The 19,557-nt window shown below is 66.5% G+C and overlaps 1 protein-coding gene across 3 annotated transcripts; it reads left to right on the forward strand.

Annotated features, from left to right (window-relative positions):
• The first annotated feature begins 11 nt into the window (after positions 1–11).
• Positions 12–16,476, forward strand: DUSP8 (dual specificity phosphatase 8). 3 transcript variants are annotated; one of them, XM_032879790.1, is made up of 7 exons: positions 12–116; positions 6,032–6,329; positions 7,993–8,131; positions 12,737–12,903; positions 13,402–13,561; positions 13,804–13,927; positions 14,602–16,474. In XM_032879790.1, exons 2-7 carry the CDS (start codon positions 6,141–6,143, stop codon positions 15,659–15,661), a joined length of 1,839 nt encoding a protein of 612 aa, XP_032735681.1. In that variant the 5' UTR covers positions 12–116; positions 6,032–6,140; the 3' UTR covers positions 15,662–16,474. The 3 variants fall into 3 exon arrangements, with proteins under 3 accessions (XP_032735681.1, XP_032735680.1, XP_032735682.1); XM_032879789.1 differs by having other exon boundaries at positions 6,032–6,371; positions 14,602–16,472; XM_032879791.1 differs by lacking the exons at positions 12–116; positions 6,032–6,329; positions 7,993–8,131 and adding an exon at positions 10,313–10,438 and having other exon boundaries at positions 14,602–16,476.
• The last annotated feature ends 3,081 nt before the right edge of the window (positions 16,477–19,557 follow it).

The raw sequence follows: 19,557 nt of genomic DNA on the forward strand, positions 1-19,557 counted from the left end.
CCCCCGGCCCCTGCCCCGGCTGCGCGGGCCCCCGCCGGGCCCATGGGCGGCGCGGCCGAGCGGGCGCGCTGAGCGGGCGCGGGTCCCCGTGCGCCCCGGACGCGAGCGACGGCGAGGTGAGCGGGGGCGCCGAGCGGGGACGCGCGGGGCGCGGGCAGGGGCTCGGCTCGGGGGGCGCTGCATCGGGAGCGCTGGGGAGGCTGCACCCGGCGGGCGCCCGGGAGGAGGAGGCGGCCGCGAGGTGAGCGACCCGGCTCCGGGGGGCGCCGCGGACCGGCCGGGGAAGCCCTTCGCGCGCCTCCCGCAGAGCCCGGTGGACCCCGGCCGGGGCCACGCGCCCCCCACCGCGCTTCGTCGCCTTTCTCCTCGAAATTCCTTATTTCGGGGGGGAGGGGCATGCAGTGAGCACCCAGGGCCTTGGCCCCTTGCGATCCAGCGTGGATCTGTATGGACCCTTGCGAGAGCCCCAGACCCAAGGATGCCCCCCACCCCGCCATGTTGGCCCCAAACTGGAGAAGGTCGTCCCTGCCCCCGCGGGTTGGGGATGCAGGCCTTGAGCAAAGGAGCGGAGGGCTTTAGCCTGCGGGCGGCCCAGAAAAGGGCCCATTCCGCGTTCGGTGGGGAGGGACTGCAGATCCATGTCCCCTGTGTGGCGGGGCCTCCGCGGGGGCCCCCACCTCAGGGTGCCTCTCGGGCCTCTGCAGAATAAAGACCATCGGCCGCCGGCTGCAGAGGCAGCGGCGGGTGCTGGGGGAGGGGCTGGCACTGCCAGGCTGAGAGCAAGCAGGCTCCCTCAGCCTGTCCGCCCACCTTGGCGGGGAGGGGTACCTTACAGTCTGGCCTGGAGGCGATGGGGCTGCAGTGGGCCCAGCCCCCCCCCCCCCCCCCGTCAGGTCACCCCTCCTGGGACTATTTACCTCCTGACTTCCTGCTGCAGAAATGTACCGGCTTCTGCAGGGTGGGGGTTGGGGGCCTGGGTGCTGCGGGGATTGCGGGGTGCAGGGGGAGCCCGTGCGGTGGAGGACGGAGGTGGTAGGGTCTAGTGTTGTGCTGCAGCTTGGGGCGGATGTGGGGGTGCTGCAGGCTGGGGGGGCAGTGATCTCCTGCCGAGCCCCCTGCCCCTGGGGGTCTGAGTGGGGTCCGAGGGAGGGTCCGTGCACTCCCCACTACCTCCCTCAAACCTTGCTCCAAGGGCAGCTCGCGCCCCCACCCTGCTCAGGGAGGACAGACGTCCCAGGAATTCACCGCTCAGATGTTTAATGAGCCTCTGCCTGGTAGAGCAGCTCGCGTGGGGTTCATCCTAAAGTCTGACTGAATCCCGTGGCAGTAGGCCAAGGGCTCCAGGACCGTTGCTGGGCGGTTCTAGTCCCCTGCTGCCCTCAGCCTCCCTCCAGAAGGCTCCTGTGCCCCAGAGGCTGCCCCCAGGAATGCTGGCCTCCATGCACAGGGGTGCAGAAAGATGCCGGAAGTCACCCACCGCTCCAGAACCCTACCCAGCATCCTCTCCTCTCCAGCCAAGGCTGACCTTGGGGCCCTGGTGTTTCAAGTGGACAGAGGGCCCACAGGGCTGTGGAAGCCAGAGGGCATCCTGGCTGCATCTCCAGAGGGTGCAGCTTAGAGGGAGGGAGAGGAAGGAGCCAAAGCCACAGCCAGAGGAACATGGGTCAGACTCTGACCACCCAGCCTGCATGGGCTGTGTCCACCTCTGCCTGGCCCGCTCCGGGCGGTGACTGCTGGATGTCCCAGGACGGCCCAGGTGCGTAACATGGGCGGACAGAAGTCCTGCAGATTGGTAGGGCTAGAACCACCCAGTCGGGAGCAGGGGAGACCTAGAAGTGTAGGGTCCTGCCCTCCGAAGGGATCACACACATGTGGACACCTCCTCCCGCAGGCTCTGCCCAGACCCCTGTGAACCGAGGGGGCAGAGCCCCCACCCTACTGTCTCCCAGGCCCGTGCCCTCCCCAGACCAAGTTGGCTCTGCTTGGCCTTGCCACATCACAGAGGGGATGGAGTAAAGGTCAGCTTGGACCCTCTTCCATTCAGCCCAGAGAGATGAGGGGGCCAGGATTAGAGTATTTGGGGGTCCCTGATGAGAGCAGATGAGGGAAAAATGAGCTGACTTGGTGTGAGCCACCAATCAGTCTCTCTCCTGGCCTCTCTGTGTAGCCGTTTCTGCATCCAACCATGCACTGGGTCACAGAGAGCTGGACATCTCAGCATTCTGGGGGCCTCCACGGCCAGGTCCTCCCGAGGGCCTGCCTGTGTATGCCAGTTACCATTCGGGCTGGGGACACCTCTCTGAGGGAGAGCCACTGTCCCCCATGGCTGACAGTCCTGACAGTCGTCTCCAGAGGTAGTGAGTTCCCTGTCACTAGGTGCGGAGCAGGAGACGTTGGTGAAGGCGCCGTCAACAGGGAGTTTTCTGGTCACGCATGTCCCTTGTTCAGGGACAAGAACGTGCCCCATGGAGGCCCAGGGAGCCCTCGGTGTGATGAGATCTTGGAGCTGTCCCTGGGGTTCGGGTGTCTCGGGGTTTGGGGGAGTTCGGCGTGCAGAGGGTGGGAGTGACTGAGCCCAGTGACCTCACATGAGCACACACGTCTGCATGTGAGTGGTTGCACGAGGGGCCGGCATGGAGAATGGGAAAGAGGTGAGCCAACAGCGTGTGGACAGTGTGTGGAGGGTCACGTCCTGGCACGCGGCACAGAAGCCAGGCTGTGCCGTGAATGTGGCCTTCCTGGACAAGGGGTGAATGCCTGCCGCCTCCCGGCGGGGCGGGGGGGGGGGACAGGCAGGTGCGGAGGGGCCTCTGGCCTTCCAACCAGGAACTGCCCAGTCTCCTCAGCGACGAGCCCTGTGATGGGGGTCCCTGGGCTTGTGCCTCCCTCCCACCTCTGTCCCACTGGCGCCCAGGCTCTGGAATAGCAGGACATAGGTGCTGTGTCCCCTCAGTTCCCAAGAATGGGGTCTGGGCTGAACCTGGAGTGGGTCCTTGAAATCAGAGAGGCCCAAGACCCTGCAGGGTCTGTGTCCTCTGTGCCCACCCTGCCTGTTCTAGCCGCATGCTTCAGCCTGAGACTGTGCTAAGCTCCCCCCCCAGCCCCGCTGGAGCTCTGGGCCCCGGATCCGGATCCGGGCACAGCAAGTGAGGGTCTGCCCCCAGGAGCTTTAGATCCACTCCCAGGAGGCCAGCTCCGTGCCAGACGGCCCCTGCAGGAGGTGCGCCTGGGCCAGACCTTGGACCCTTGGCGAAGGCATCCCCGAAGGCAGGAGGGTGGGAGCCTGTGTGCATGGGTGCTCACGGCAAGCAAGGAGGGGTGGGACTGGGTGGAGCAGAGTGGGGTGGGGGGTGCTGCAGGAATGTCACGCCTGGGCTTTGGGTCTCCTGGTGACGCCAGGCCCCAGCTACTGGGCACCTGCAGGCTGCCAGGAGTGGGCCGCCGGCCGCATCGCCAGCCGGCACCGAGCTGGTGCCGCAGGAACAGCGGTTGCCGGGCGCCTCTGTGGTCGCCATGGCAACGACGGAGGCGCTAACTTGCTAATGAGTCCCCCTCGGCTGCAAATAACAATACTATGGCGGTTAATGGGGCTGGAGAGCTCCTTGAGGGAGGTGGGGCTGAGACCAGGTACTGGGCGGGGGGAGCTTATCGGCCCACCCTCCAGCCCGCTCCCTGCCCTCTACCACCGCCCCTCCCCGCCCCCCACCGTCCTGCTGGGCTCTTCCCCACACTCGTCCTGAGCCCGCCTCCCTCCTGCCCTGCAGAGGGAGCGGGCGCCTCTCCGCACCCCAGCCCCAGTCCCAGCCAGTCAGGGATCCGAGGGCAGTGTTTGTGCCCCGTGACTGCAGGGAGGGCAAAGGACCTCCCTTCAGCCCCTTCCCTGTCCCTGCCCTGAAGGGCTGTCCCGCCTCTCGCTTCAGGTGGGCGCCAGTCAGCGCTCGCCTGGCTGATGGGACACCTAAGTGCCCTCTGCCCCCACGCATCTGCCCCAGGGACTGGGCCTCTGCGCTGGGCTCCTGGTCAGGCCTCCATGCCAGAGGCTCACGCAGGGGGCCTGGAAGGGGCGGCCGGTCTGCCACAGTCTTGACGAGGTGCAGATGGCAACTCAGTAGCTTCTCAAAACATGTCGTACAGGAATAGAATTGGGGGCCCTCACCACACAGGCTGGGACCCCCCACAGCAGACAGGGCCCCCTCAGCAGGGGAGGTCGCCCAGGCAGGTGCGGACTCCACAGACAGGCCCCCAGCTGGCAAAGAGCCCCCTCGGCATGTGGGGTACCCCTTTTGGCAGACGGGCCCTTTTGCTGTTGGCCTTGCTTGGTTTGGCCCTTGGGAGGGATAGCGGCCCCAGCTGCACCCTGGGCCTCACCCCCACTGTGGAGGAGCCCAGGCACCTGCCCGGGGAGCCGGGCATCTATGAACGGGATCCCGGGGCCCTGCCTTCTGGCCAGGGCCATCCCGGCCACTTCCCGTTGGGCCAGCTCCAGGGGCCCAACCTAAGGCTGCCCATGGCCAGCAGGCATGGCCTACACTTGCCTGGCACCTGGTTCTCTGTGAAGCCCGCCGTCCCCATCCCACCCCACCTGAAGAGGGACAAGTGTCCTTGGGAGGCCTCAACTGCCGCAGCTGGAGGCTGGGGGCTTACTGAGAGGGTCGTCCTCTGACATCTGCCCCCCAGCCTCTCCTGTGCCAGAGCTGGGTAGGGGTGCGGTGGAGGGAAGACCCCGCGTGAACAGCAGTGGTAGAGCCTGTGGGTCCTGACCAGTCCCCGTGGGGTGACCCAAGGCTAACCCCTCCCCTTCCCCAAGTCTCCATCTGCCCATCTTTAAAGTCAAGTCAGCACCCTCACGCTGCGCATCCTGGTGGACTGGGTAGCGAGGTGGGCCTAGGAAAGGCTGGTCCTGGCAGGTGGCAGGGCAGGTGGGGCGTGGGGTGGGGGTGGGAGGTGTGTGGCAGAGGCCAGAGTACCAGACCCGCAAGAGGGGTCTCAGCCCCAGGATCTGGGGTCCCTCTTACTTCCTCCACACAGCCCTCAGCCCAAGAGCTCGTACAGGCCATGCTGAGAGTCCCCGCACCCCAAGGGTCCTACATCTGTGTCACCTAGTTTGCCTTTCATCCGTACCACCCCATCCTGGGACCTACCAGCCCCTAGAAGGGTCCCCGTAAACCTCAGGCCTTCAGTGCGCCTGACACAGCCTGCCATGCTGCCGGCTCCATTCAGTGAGCATGTGACAAGCTCCTGCAGGGAGACAGACACTGGCGGCAGGCGCTAGGGCTCAGGCTGCGGAACTGGGACATCGACAGCCCTGGAGGAGCCCCACCTCCATGCCCAAGACCCCCCTGCCCCCCCCGGGGCCCTGCCTGGGCACCCGCCCCAGGAGTCCAGCAGCGTGTGTGGACGCAGCCCGGACCCCCCTTCCTCGGGGTCCAGATGGTCAGTTCAGGGAGTGATGGCGCTGCACACAGCTGGAGGGGGCCAGTGTACTAGGGCAGGGAGCGGGTTCTGGACCCTGCCCGGCCCAGAGTTCTGGAGAAGATGTGTGGGTGGGGGTGGGGGGGTGGGGGCATCCCAGCAATGGGATGACAGAAGCCTTGAGGGCAGAATGAAGGGTTCCAGATCAAGTGAGTGTCCGTGAACCCAAGGGCCCGGGGAGGGGTCCTCAGGCCCCTCCTCCCTGTCCAGCCCGTGCTTCTCTCTGGGGTCCCCCATCTGCCTTGCTGTGTCCCACTGGGAGGCTGTCGCCGTGGCCTGCACAGTGCAGTGCCGGATGGGACCCTTGGGGCCCGCTCTCCCAGTCCGATGGGCCCATCTCGCCCACCTCGCATGTCTGGGGACTCGCCTTTCGTGGAGCCAGAGGGGCTGCTGATTCACCCCAGGCGAGGTAGGGCCCCCCGTGCGCCTGCCGGCTTGGCCATTCCGGTGCCCTTGGATCCCAGCACAGGCCCTCCTGAAGTCAGCCCTGCCTGGGGTGCTGGCCGGGTGCCCACTGTGGGGGCCCACAGCCCCGCTCACCATCTGCCTCTCCCTGCAGGTCTGGCATCATGCCCGGGCCCTCTGCCCTCTAGGTCACATCCCCGGCCTGCGGAGCAGCCCCTGGGCACTTCAGGGCTCACCCCTTCCCCACTGCCCCCTGCCCCACCATGGCAGGGGACCGACTCCCTCGGAAGGTGATGGATGCCAAGAAGCTGGCCAGCCTCCTGCGGGGCGGACCTGGGGGACCGCTGGTCATCGACAGCCGCTCGTTCGTGGAGTACAACAGCTGGCACGTGCTCAGCTCAGTGAACATCTGCTGCTCCAAGCTGGTGAAGCGGCGGCTGCAGCAGGGCAAGGTGACCATCGCCGAGCTCATCCAGCCGGCCGCGCGCAGCCAGGTACCAGCCCTTGCGCCCTACGCCCTGTCCCGCCCCCCCCCCCTCCCCCCCCAGGCTCCCATCACTTCCAGGGGCCAGGGCAGAGCTCCTCAGCTGGGTACACAGGGGCCCTCCGCTGGCCACACCACCCCCCCTCAAACCCACACGGGGCTTCCAGGGTCAGAATGCTAGCTTGGGCCTGGCAGGCAGCTCCCACCCCCCTCCCCGAGCTTCCTCTTGGAGGCACAAATGCTCCTCCCCAGGGAGGCCCTCTGCAGAGCCCATCTCCTCAGAGATGAGCCCCTCCCACCACAGCCTGGTGACCCTATCTAGGTCCTCACTCAGCCCCAGAGCAGAGGTCTCCCCATGTAAGACTGGACGGTGTCCCTGGGGCCCAGGCCAGGGCTTAGAGGGGCAGTGGACCCAGATGGCAGCTGGTCAGGCATACACGAGTGCTGTGAGAACCCAAAGGAAGATGGGGGGAGACAAGAGGCTTACGCTGAGCATCCATGTTCCCAGCCCCCCAGTTCTTTCCCTGGAGTTCTGAGTGACCCAGAATTCTCTCTCCATGCCCCTCCCCCATTAATGTCCCAGGTCACCTGCAGGGGACAATCCTGTCTCTATTAGCCAGGAGCATCAGGTCCAGCACTGGGAGGGACCACTGGCCCCCTGACCTGGGAAGGCAGGGGCACCTCCAGTGGGGGAGTGACATGGCCAGCCGCCCGGAGCTGGGGAGGGGTCTCGGTCACAGGCCCTGCGCCAGCAGAGCTGGATGTGAGGGGACCCAGGTGGCACAGCCGCTTACGGGGAGTTCCCCCCCACACCCACCAAGGCCAGAGCGAGCTCCTTGCAGCCTCAGGGAGGGAACCCGGTGATTACTCACCCCCAGCGAGGACTGCCAGGCAGAGCGCAATCCCATTGGCTGCTGGTGACATCATCGACCCAGGGTTGGCGGCTCAGCTGGCTTAGGGCCTGAGTGTGCTTGGGGGGCAGGGCAGTAGCCACTGGGAGTAAAAGCGACTCAGCAGCTGGTCCCCAGGCTGGGCATTCAGGATGGGAAGAGGGCAGGGGAGCCCCAACGTCCAGCTGCCTCCTGGGTGAAGAGGGGCTCTTACAGCAGCCCCCACGTTTCCCATCGCTGGCTGGGGAATTGCCCACATCCAAAGGCACGCCACCCTCAGAAGTGCTGAAATGGCCTCCCAGTGACCCTGGGGATGGTTTTCCCTTGGCCTCAGCCACCCCGACGGCATGTGTACCTTCCTGTCACCGTGGCCACCCATGTGTGCCGGAGGACCCGGTTACACTCACTGCATCTTATCCTAGGGGGCCTGGCCCACCGTGGGTGCCCGCAATGTCTGTCCTTAGCGGAGGTGCCTGTGTGAGAGGGCGGGCACAAGGAGGAGCGAGCCCCTGTTCCTGCTGGCTCTGAGGGCCTGCCTGTGTCGCTTTGGGCGCTCACACCTATCCAGGTGTGAGCTGTGAGATGGGTGGGTGGCGGAGAGCCTGCCCTCCCCTCCAGGTGGCAAGGAGGCAGCAGCCCCTCCCTGCCACAGCCTGACCGGTAGCAGCAGGTGGCAGCGGGGGATGGGGACATCAGGCAGGTGCCCAGCAGTGCCCTGACCTCTGCCCTTACGGCCTCCAGGTGGAGGCCACAGAGCCACAGGACGTGGTCGTCTATGACCAGAGCACACGGGACGCCAGCGTGCTGGCCGCGGACAGCTTCCTCTCCATCCTGCTCAGCAAGCTGGACGGCTGCTTCGACAGCGTGGCCATCCTCACGGGTGAGCTCCAGATAGCCCCGGGGCAGGGGGCTCTGGGCACCCTCTCTTCACTGCCTCTCCTCACTGGGAGCTTAGCTTTGGGGGGGGCATTGAGGGAGTCAGTCTCTGGATCCACTTCTGCTCTCTTCTCTGAGCCCAGAAACCATCAGGTACTGGGGGCAGCGTCGGTGGGGGGAGCGCTGTCTCAGTAACTGGAGTTCTCTCAGGCTCCATTGTCCCCTCCCCTGGACCCGCACGCTTTAGCACCCCTCCAGCATGGGCCTACCCTGCCCCTAGCAGGTGAAGAGGTAGGCAGGAGGAAAGCCCTAAATGCCATCTGTGGCAAGAGAGGAGGGAAGGGCTCTAGGCCGAGATGAGTCTCTGGCCCTCCAGCTGTCCAAGATGGGGCCAGGCATAGCCCCTGTCCTCTGCAAACTGCAGTCTGACCAGAACTGGTCCCAGACAGGGAGTGCCTCTGAAGGCTGCAGCCAGCCCAGGATGCCCGGCCCCTGCTGGGGACCAGTAGAGGTCCCTGTGGGGCTTCCTGGTCCCCAGAAGCAGCCCAGGCACCCCGGAGGCTGGGAAGGCCCCCATGCACACACACACACACACACACACACACACACACAGGCCCCACCCTGGTTCTTGATGATTCCTTCCTCCCGTTGGCAGGGCCTGGGGCGCTTCTGCAGAACCCACCTCCCAGACACAACCCAGGTTCCAGGGATGGGTTGAGCTGGCCTGTCTTGGGCGGTGCACCCTCCCTGCCCGGGTCTGGGGCCTTTGGGGGCACTCCTGCCCCTGGCCTCTGCAGCCAGGGGCCGTGACCGGTGGGTGGAGGATGGAGAGGGCTGAAGAGGGTGTCAGCAACCTCCCCACCACTGCACACCTCCGTACAGTCACCACGTCTGCCCTGAGCCTCCCCTTACGTGTGGGCATGCTGTGGGGTGGTCCGTGGGCAGAGGGCTGGCCCTTTGGCGCTGGTGCCCAGCAGGAGCATGGACCTTCACCACAGCCCATGGGAGGCTTACGGGTGGGTCCGTGTGGTGGCAGGTGTCCGTGCTGCTGTCTACGCACGCGTCTGGGTCTACACAGTCAGAGGGTGTCTGCATCTATGCGTGGCTCTGGGAGGCTGGTGGTCTGTGCTTGCTTGTGCGGTGGGACGTGGGTTTGTGTGTGTGTGGGGGACCTCTCGGACCAGAGGCCACAGAGTTGCAGACTCTCTGATTCAACCACTGAACCCCGGGCTCCATTTGAGGGCTGAGCAGGTAGGGAGAAGAGGGAGGGAGGACAGAGGCTCTGGGCTTTCTCAGGGGGTGTCCTGGTGTGTGTGTGTGTGTGTGTGTGTGTGTGTGTGTGTACGCGCGCGCGCCCATGCTCTCTAGTCAGGAGTGGGAGCCACCAGGCCTTCCACGAGTCTGAGAAACGGGACCCAGAGCAGCGCCCTCCCTGACCCCCAGGCTGCCCAGGAAAGCCCAGAACCTCTGGTGCTGTCTCCTCCGGAGGCTGTGGCTCCTCACCTCCTCACCTCCTCACCTCCTCACGCTGAGGGCAGCCATAGGGCAGGTCTCCGATGTGCCAGGAGGGCTCACCTGACACTGGCTGTGCCCCACTTGGTGCGCTCAACTCTCCGGGCCTGCACCTGCTCTTTGTTCCCTGCCAGCCCCTCCCTGCGAGGGTAGAGTATTTGACCCCATTTCCCTGAGGGCCAAGCCAGACAGAAGTCCAGACCCACCGCGGCATGAGAAGGGCTCACAGCGGCACCGAGTCAGGAGGCGGACTCGGGGACAGCCGGGGAGCCTGGCCCGCAGCTCCCACCCCTGAGGCCAGCGCAGGGCCGCCGGTGAGAACGGGAAGGCAAGGCTGAGTGGGACCGGGGGATGCTGCTCCGCCAGAAAGGGCGAGTGACTTTCCGAGGTCCGTAGCGCCGGGGGAGGGGGCTCCGCGGAGGCCAGACGGGGCGGACCCCACCCGCGGTGGGCGGGGCCGGGGAGCGCCAGGAGGACGTCGCGGCCGGGGGCAGAGGGAGGCCTCTCGGGGACCGGGCGGGCTGGCGGCTGCGGAGGAGGGAGGTGGGGCAGGGCGCGGGGTACGGAACCGGCCGGGACCGCCGCCCCCTCCCCAGGCCGCTCGGCCGTGACGTCCGGCGGGGCGGGGACGGAAGGCGAGCCTGGCCCTTTAAGCGGCGGCGGCCGGGTGCGCGCTGCTGCGGAATGCGGGCTGCTGCGGTCGCGGCGCAGGCTCGGTGCGCCCCCGCGGCCCGACCCCGCGCGCGCCGCCCTCGGACCCTGGCCGGAGGTCGCGGCGGGAGCGGCCCCTGCGCGGAGGGTGCGCGGGGCCGGCGGGGCGGGCAAATGCGGGCCCTCCCGGGGCGCGGGGACCGCGGCGGCGGGGCGGGGGCCTGCGGGGCGCGCCGCCGGCGTGTGGGCAGGAGAGCGCCTGGAGGGAGCGCGGCCGGGCGCAGGGCCGGCCCGGGGGCCCGAGCGGTCGGTGCGGTCGGTGGGTCCTGGGCGCGAGCTCCTGTGCGAGTCCGCGGCTCCATCGTGCGGCGGCGCGAGCTGGGAAGCTGCGAGGCAGAGGGAGGTGGATGTCCCTCCTGAAGCAAGGTGCCCTTGGGGATGCCTGGGGGATGGGGGCGCCTCCCTCCCCACCCCGGCGAGGAGTGCCAGCACCTGAGGGTCCGGGCCTGCTGCCACTGATACAGGGTGGACCTCTCCAGCAACACGGAGCCCCGCGGGGGTGTCCTGACATCACTGGAGGGGTGGGGCCACAGGCTCTGCTGCCCTTGGCCCGGGTGGGGGGCTTGTCGGGGTCATCACAAGCTGCTTGGCTCTCCCGGAAGGGGAGGCAGACCTGTGGGGCTTTACCTGAGGGGTTGCAGTCAAAACTGGCAGGTCTGCACCTGTCCAGAGATCCCCCTTTGTAGGGGAAGTTGCTGGTGGCATAAGCCCAGCCCTCGGCTTGGGTGAGGCCCCCCAGAGAGCGCGGGAGGCATATGGTAGAGAAGAGTCTTTGGCAGAGACCCTGCAAACCTCCCATCTCCTAGGGTGGGGGGCGTTGTCCTCCAGCAGGAACACCCAGGGGACCCCGGGGCTCTGGCCCATAAGCAAGAGCCCAGCCCCCACAGCAGGGCAGCTTTCACCTGTGCGCTGCCTGTCAGCTGTGCTCACAGCCATTTCTCCGTGTCCAGCCAGCGGTTGCCGAGGTAGGGAGAGCTTCTCCTCCAAGGCAGCTGCCTCCACTCCCTCAGCCTGCAGGGCCCCCCCCCATCACCCTGCCCCCCACCAAAGGCAAGCCGTTATTGGGGGCACAAGGAACGCTCGTGGCACGCACTCTGGTTGGGGGTTTGTACAAACTGGCCATGGAGCTGGGCCAGGGGTGAAGGCCGAGGGCACCAGGCATCTCTGTCCTGGGAAATCAGCCAGGTGTCAGGCACCAGCTGTGTCTGCAGACAGGGAAAGAGCACTGGGGCTCACATGGCCTGGGCCCCCGCCTCACTCCCGTGCCTCATCCCAGGTGGGCACTAGGGTGGGCATCTGTCCGTTTGAACTCTGTAGTGGATCCGTCCACGGAGGGAGGGCAGGGAATGTCCACAGGCCTCATGTCCCCAAAAGTGTGGTTTGCCCCAGAGTGGCCACCAGGGAGTGTCATCTCACCATACAGGAGCCAGCAGCCACCCAGCTGCCTAGGCGCGGACCGCTTAGTTCTCCGTGTGTCTTCACAGCCTCCGTCTCTGTCGAGACTCACAACTGTGCTATGTGGCAGGCTGGCTGTGGAAACCGGCCAGAGGTGTAGTGAGTCCCGCCCGTGGTCACTCACGGAGTCAGAGATATACTAGGGATTCCCGCTGGGGTCTTTGAGGCTGGCAGATGGGCTCCTTCCACTAACCTGTGGCCCAGGACGTGGTGGTGCAGGGAAGGCAGTAGGCACCTGCCAGCCACGTGTCGCATGCGTGCCCGCTGCAGGTCCTGCTTGCTCCTTGTCCTCTGGTGCTGTCCTCTGGGCAGAAGCGAGCCCAAACTGGAGCACAGGTGCCCTGCAGGCTGTGCCAATTCCAGGAGGTGACAACATGCCCAGGGGCAGGAGGGCCCCCCCTCCAAAGCCCTTGCCTCCTGGTCCTGGCACGTACGTAGGCTTGGCCAGGGGCTCCCAGCCAACTAGCATCAGGGAGGGATTGCGTCAGCCCCGGGGGAGAGGCAGGAAGGCCCAGGCTGGCCCCTGGCCACCACAGGCACAGAAGAGCCACACCCTCGACGGGGACCTTCCATGGCGTCTGAGCTGCCCCCCTCCCCAGCCCTGCACGTGCTGGGCCAGCCTGCAACCTCGAGCCCACGTTTATGGGCATCACAGCGGCGTCCTGGCGGGCGCAGCTCCTAATTAGTCCCGGGAGGAATGCGGGCGTAGGGACAGGCTGTATATGCGCCCAGCACGCGCCTCGACTCTGTGAGCGCAGCCTTCCGACACCCCGAGCTGACTCCTGGTGCTCAGGCCAGAGTCTCACCACCTGGCACCGCATGGGGCAGGGGGTCCAGGCTGCGGCCAAGATGGAGGGACGGTCGGTGCCCGGGGCTCGCTCTCGCACCCAGCCAGCGGGCCGCCTGACCCACATCTCCACTCCTCCTGCAGGGGGCTTCGCCACCTTCTCCTCCTGCTTCCCTGGCCTCTGTGAGGGCAAGCCAGCCGCCCTGCTGCCCATGAGCCTCTCCCAGCCCTGCCTGCCTGTGCCCAGCGTGGGCCTGACCCGCATCCTGCCTCACCTCTACCTGGGCTCGCAGAAAGACGTCCTGAACAAGGTGTGCCCACAGCTGGGCTTTGGCTGTCTGGAAAGGGGCAGAGGCCGGAGCTCAGAAGCAGTTCCAGGGCTGGTTTGGGGAGGGGGGCAAGAAGAGAGCTGAAAGCCAGCGAGGGGTGGATGAGCGTGGTGTGGGGGAAGCCTGGGCTGGGGACTGGGGCCGGACCAGAGCCTCACCGGTGGAGAGGCAGCTCCCAGCCCCTTAGGCGGTGGAGCCCGCATGCCGAACAGCTGATGTCACTGGCCCCCGGGCAGCCCTGAAAGAATCCCGTGTTGTCAAACTGTGATGAGGGAAGAGGGAAAGGCGCTGCCCAGGCAGCCCGAAGGTTCCTGGGAGCCCACCTCGGGCGGCGGGGGCGGGTGGCGCTTGCGGTGACCAGCCTCCCCAGCTCCCCCACCCCTCCACCCCCGCCAGAGGCTCAGAAGTCCAGGTGGAAGGGGGGAGGGGCTCCCACCTCCAGGGCACCCCCTCCTCCAGCCTGTCCTCCCGCCCCTCCAGGACCTGATGACCCAGAATGGAATAAGCTACGTCCTCAATGCCAGCAACTCATGCCCCAAGCCGGACTTCATCTGTGAGAGCCGGTTCATGCGCGTCCCCGTCAACGACAGCTACTGCGAGAAGCTGCTGCCCTGGCTGGACAAGTCCATCGAGTTCATCGGTGAGTGGGCGAGGGAGGGGCGGTGGGGAGGCTCTGGGGAAGGGGGCAGTGCCAGGCATCTCCTGGAGGGGTGGGGGCAGGAGGCAGGGGAGAGGGTCAGTGACTGGGGGGGGGGTTGCTGGGCCTGAGATGTGGGGCTGGGGTTGTGGGCGGTGGGGCCAGTAAGGTCCCCTGCTGGGGTTAGGGAAGGGCCCTGCACCCTGAGCCTTCACCGCCCCCCCCCGCTCCGGCCCTGCCTCCAGATAAAGCTAAGCTGTCCAGCTGCCCGGTCATCGTCCACTGTCTGGCTGGCATCTCCCGTTCCGCCACCATCGCCATTGCTTACATCATGAAGACCATGGGCATGTCCTCAGATGATGCCTACAGGTAGCCTCTCCTTTCTTCCTGGGCCCAGAAGTTTAAGGCTGGAGATGGCCCTTCCCGTGCCCCTCTCCAACCACTAGCAGTGGCATGAGACCAAGCCCAGCTCCAGCACTCCCGGATGGGTCTGCGCATCAGCTGTGTGCCCAAGCATGGGGCAGGGGAGATGGGCAGGGAGCCCCGCTTCAAAGCAGCCCCCTTCCCCCCAGGTTCTTGAAGGACGGGGCTCCAGCGCTCCTGGGTGGGTCGGCACATCAGCTGCATGCCCAAGTGTGGGCAGGGGGCAGGGGGTGTGGGGAGGGGGGAGCAGGGGGGTGGGGGAGCAGGAGGGGCAGAAGGAGGGGAGGAGAGGAAGTAGGAGGAGGGGGGTGGGGGGGCAGGGAGAGCAGGGGGAGAGCTGGAGGAGGGGAGGAGCAGGGGTGGGGGAGGGACGAGGGGCAGGCAGTGGAGCAGGGGAGAGCAGGGGGGAGCAGGAAGGATGGGGCAGGGGAGGGGGACAGGGGGGAGGGGACATGGGGGCAGGAGGAAGGGGGAGGGGCAGGGAGAGCAGAGGAGAGCAGGAGGGGTGGGGGCAGGGCAGGGGGACAGGGGGAGGGGACATAGGGGGCAGGAGGAAGGGGAAGCAGGGGGCAGGGGTAGGGGCAGGGAGCCCCGTCTCAAAGCAGCCCCCTTCCCCCCAGGTTCGTGAAGGACCGGCGCCCATCCATTTCGCCCAACTTCAACTTCCTGGGCCAGCTGCTGGAGTACGAGCGCAGCCTGAAGCTGCTGGCCGCCCTGCAGGGAGACGGGGCGCCCCACCCCGGGACGCCTGAGCCCCTCCCGGGCCCCGCGGCCCCACTGCCGCCGCTGCCACCACCTACCTCAGAGAGCGCCGCCACCGGGAGCGCAGCGGCCGGTGCGGCCAGGGAGGGCGCGCCGGGCGCCGGTGGGGAGCCGCCCGCCGCCGCCGCCGCCGCCCCGGCCACCAGCGCGCTGCAGCAGGGCCTGCGCGGCCTGCACCTCTCCTCCGACCGCCTGCAGGACACCAACCGCCTGAAGCGCTCCTTCTCGCTGGACATCAAGTCGGCCTACGCCCCCAGCCGGCGGCCCGACGACCCCGGGCCCCCCGACCCCGGGGAGGCCCCCAAGGTGTGCAAGCTGGACAGCCCGTCGGGAGGCGCGCTGGGCCTGCCCTCCCCGGGCCCCGACAGCCCAGACGCGGCGTCAGAGACGCGCCCGCGCCTCCGCCGGCGGCCCCGGCCTTCTGCCGGCTCCCCGGCCCGCTCCCCGGCGCACGGCCTCGGCCTGAACTTCGGCGACGCCTCGCGGCAGACTCCGCGGCTCGGCCTCTCGGCGCTGTCGGCCCCGGGGCTGCCGGGCCCCGGCCAGCCGGTGGGCCCCGGGGGCTGGGCGCCGCCGCTCGACTCCCCCGGCACGCCGTCGCCCGACGGGCCCTGGTGCTTCCGCCCCGAGGGAGCGCAGGGCGCGGCCGGCGCACGGTTCGGCGCCTTCGGCCGGGCGGGCGCGCAGGGCTCAGGGGGCGGCGACCTGCGGCGGCGGGAGGCGGCAAGGGCCGAGGCCCGGGACGCGCGGACCGGCTGGCCGGACGAGCCGGCCCCGGAGACGCAGTTCAAGCGCCGAAGCTGTCAGATGGAGTTCGAGGAGGGCATGGTGGAGGGGCGCGCGCGCGGCGAGGAGCTGGCTGCCCTGGGCAAGCAGGCCAGCTTCTCGGGCAGCGTGGAGGTCATCGAGGTGTCCTGACGGTGGCCGGGGGACCCAGCGCCCGACGCTCCGCTGCCCTCGGCTCCCTGGCCCGGGCCACCGGCAGCCGGGCCCACTATAAATATATATTATATATAATGCAAAGAAAGGTAAATGGTTTTACTGCGATTTTTATCAAGAAGTAAATATTTCGATTTTTTATTTATTTAAGCTGTTCATTCTGGCAACGATTGGGCAACAGTGCGGGCGGCCCTCGGACCTCTATTTTTACTGTCTGGTATTTAAACTGAAACCCACGTTTCTAAGCAATATGAGGCCACCTTCAGTCCCAAGCTGGGGTGCCAGGCCTGGGGTCCCCTCCCCCCCCCCCCCCCCCCCAGGAAACCCTGCTGACCGTTGCAAAGAGGCTGCCGAGCTTTCGTGCACTTTTTACATAAGAAAAAGGGGAAAAAGGAGAAAAAAAAACTTTGCCACAAACTGAGCCGCAGAACCTCCCTGTCCCTCCCTGACCCCCCTCCTCTCTGCTCCTCCTCCTCTGCTCCTTTCTGGGCTCTGCACCAAAGTCTAGGTGGGGGAAGTGTCCCAGGAGCTGGGGTGTGGCTGAGGTGGCTCTGCCCACTGGAGGCTCCCCCAACCACCTGCCTCCCCCACCACCCACCCTGCCCCTCTCCTGGCCGGTGTTGACTGGCATCCAGCCTAGAGAGGTGAGGGTGTTTGGAGGGGCTGGAGCTAGAACAGGATAGGGGCTCGGTGGGTGTCAGATTATGTGGGTCCTCAGGCAGGGATGGAAGTGGAATGGCCCCCACTCCTGCCTGAGCCCACGTCCTTCCATGGGTTCAGCAGGACTGTTCCATCCAGGCTGCTCTCCTCTCTCCGCTTTACAGAGCTGCCTAGCGCCACCCTCCAGGTGGGAGACAACAGGAGAAGCTCGGCCCCGGGGGGTGTCAGGCCAGGAATGCTGGGCTAGCCAGCGCTGGCTCCCCGGGTCACAGGGCGGATGGATTTCGAGTTCTGGGCTCTTCCCCACCCAGGCCCCAGGCCCCAGACCAGATCTGAATTCGGATATGCTCCTGCAAGTGGGGGGTCTCCATGAGGAGCTGCCTTGCAGAGGGAGGGGGGTAAGCACCTGGCAGACACTTAGGCTTCCCAGGGATGGGGTCCTTAGCTCTGGGAGAGCGGTCTCCAGGCAGATCAAGACCCCTGATGTGGCCAGATGGCAGGTATCCCCCATGCCTGCCCCTAGCCCCATGGAGTCCTTGGAGAAGAGCCCTCCCACACTCCCCTTTCCTGGGGAGCTCTTGCCTCTGCAGCCTCCCTGGTGTCCTCAAGGTGAAGGCCAGATGGCTTTTTGACCCCGGGGGGGGGGGCCCTCCTGGTCCTTTACCTCCTGGTGGTAAAGGCAAGGAAAATGCCCCAGCTGCCCCCTGCCCCACACCCTCTTGGGTCTTTGGGACCCGTGGCTTTTGGAGGCAGGAGTAGATATCCTAGGACATCCTTCGGATGTCCTAAAGTCCCGGGTGCGGGGGCAGGTCGCCTTGGGAAGAGGCCAGGGGCTTGGCAGGAGGGCAGCTGGGTGGGACTGACTCCTGGGGGCAGCTGCCCGTGTAGTTGTTTCTTCCGTTTGTTCCGTTGACCTGTGGCCCTGTGCCCGTCACCCTCCTTTAAGCAAAAGTCCTCTTCCTGTTCCCCTTGTCCCCACCCCTTTCCCCAAGAAAATAAGCTATCATCGTTGTGTTTGCAATCTATGGATTAGAGGTTTAAGTATTTATTATTGGTTAATTATTATTATTATGATTGATTATGTAAACTTGCCTTCTGTCTGTCTATCGCGTTGGGTTTCTGAGGTGACCCTGGGTATGGAGGATGCACTGGTCCCCACCTCCACACCCCACCCCTGTGCTGTCCAGGAGACAGTGGTCTGGGGCCACTGGTTGGGCCCCAAACTCTAGAGGCAGGTCCCACAGCCCCTGTCCTTTCCTCTCTCTGCCCTCTGCCCTTTCTCTAGGGCCGCCAGCATCTCTTGTGACTTCTGTCGTGGAGTGTGGGGGGCTCTTGCTCTTGAGGCACTGGTCACCCCAAAGTGAGCAGCTGCAATGTGGGGGGAGGTCCTGTCCCAGCCACCCCCTTTCCTGTCCTGGGGGGGGGACCGGGCCCTGGCACGAGCCCCTCCCCCGTCACTTCCACACACTGCCTGAGGCAGGGCGGGGCCGGGTCCCAGCCCTCCCACCCTCTCACCCTGCCGCTGGCCCTGGCATTGGGGGGTCACCCCAGAATGGGCCCCGCCCCCTCCTAACACTTGCTGGAAGGTCCAGCGGAGGGGAGGTGGCAGGGCCCCCCCCCTCCCGCACAGCTCCCAGTCTCTCCGGACTGGGCGGCCGCTCCTGCCCCAGAACCCCTCCCCCAGCGCGGCCACACTCCGCTCCCTGTCCTGTCCCCTTCTTTTGTATTTGGAAACAACGTGTTGTAATAAATCCTGACATGGATGTTTTCTCCGTGCCTCTGGCTGCCTCTTTCTTCAGGCTGGTGGGTGGGTGGAGTGGAGAGCGTGGGGCAGCGGCCCTGCAGGCTTCCTGAGGCCAGGAGCCTGGGCCGTCGAGCCCACAAGACCGAGCCAACTTCCGCAGGACTCAGGGCCTGGGACCCCGAGGGCAGGTCAGGCAGGGTGGGGGAGGCCTGTGTGGGGAAGGGGCCCCGACTGCATCCTCCAACGTGGAACACGCTTGTTTGTTGTCACATGCTGGTGAAAATTTTACAAACTTACAACTCTGGCCGATAAAATCGCGGCTTTGTCCCCAGCTACCTCCCCAGCGTAAGCACGGACGCGGCGCGTCCCCGCACACCTCCACGCGCGCCGCCTGACTTCTGCTGGCAGGGGGTTTGCTCGTGTTTGCGACCGGCTTTCTCATTCTTCCAGCCGACTGCTGGAAGAACACGTGGGCTACATGTGGCTACCAGGACCCAAGCTCAGAAGGGCATCTGGTGGAATACCAGGGGACTCGGCCACTATTGTCCCCGGCCCCTGGGTTCCTCGCCCTGGAGTCGCCCGGCCGTGCCCACCTACCTTCCCGCCGGGGCCGCGCGCCGCCTGCACCAGCGCCTGCGCCGCCTGCACCAGCGCCTGCGCCGCCTGCACCAGCGCCTGCGCCGCCTGCACCAGCGCCTGCGCCGCCTGCACCAGCGCCTGCGCCTGCACGGACACCCGCCAGAGCACGTAGCCCACGGGCCGCAGCCGCCCGGAGGGCGGGGCCGGCTTTAGTGACCCCCGCCGCTGGTGTGGTGACAGCCACAGCTCGGAGCATTCAGCGCTACTCTCGGACAGACTTTCAGACCGGACTCCTCCAGGTCACTCCGATGCTGGCTGTTACTATAGCGACGGCTCCTGCGCGCTGAGCTCACGGTGTGCCAGGCCCGACCCAGGCATCCGGGCATTTCCCGGGACTGCTCTCCCCGGCTCCAGGGGGGCTGCCAGATGCGGCCCAGCCCTACGGCCCTCTAGCCAATGCCTCGGACCCTCCTTGGGGCTCTGGCCTGCTTCTTCCTAGGGACACTTCCAAACCGGGGACAGGGGCCAGACCTCTGCGTGCGTGCGTGCGTGTGTGCGTGCACGGGAGCTCACATGCACGGGAGTGCCCACACACGCGTGCAGAACGTGCGTGTTCCAGGAGCCTGGGAGAGGAGCGGAAGCGGGAGACAGGCTCAGCGGGCCCCTCTCCGGGACTGTGGCAGGAGGCAGGGTCCTTGAATCCAGCATCCCAAGGAGCCCTCAAGAGGCCGAACGCTAGAAGCACTGGGCTGTCCCTAAAGCCGGGCTATTTTTAGCTCAAGAACATCTATTTATAACTCTGGCAGCCCGGTGGAGTCCCTAAAGCCGGGGAGTGGAAGAAAGCCAATGGCTGTCTCCAGCCCCGCAGTGGTGCCTCCCGCTCCCCCAGGCC

This window comes from Lontra canadensis, unplaced genomic scaffold, assembly GCF_010015895.1.
Source record: "Lontra canadensis isolate GAN:19392208 unplaced genomic scaffold, GSC_riverotter_1.0 scaffold66, whole genome shotgun sequence".
NCBI lineage: Eukaryota > Metazoa > Chordata > Mammalia > Carnivora > Mustelidae > Lontra > Lontra canadensis.

Excerpts from the sequence above, each read along its gene's own strand:
- DUSP8 (XM_032879789.1), top strand. The coding sequence starts at position 6,141 with ATGGCAGGGGACCGACTCCCTCGGAAGGTGATGGATGCCAAGAAGCTG. Across the intron at positions 6,372-7,992 it reads AGCCGGCCGCGCGCAGCCAG|GTGGAGGCCACAGAGCCACA; the intron begins GTACCAGCCCTT and ends TACGGCCTCCAG. Across the intron at positions 13,928-14,601 it reads TCCTCAGATGATGCCTACAG|GTTCGTGAAGGACCGGCGCC; the intron begins GTAGCCTCTCCT and ends CCTTCCCCCCAG.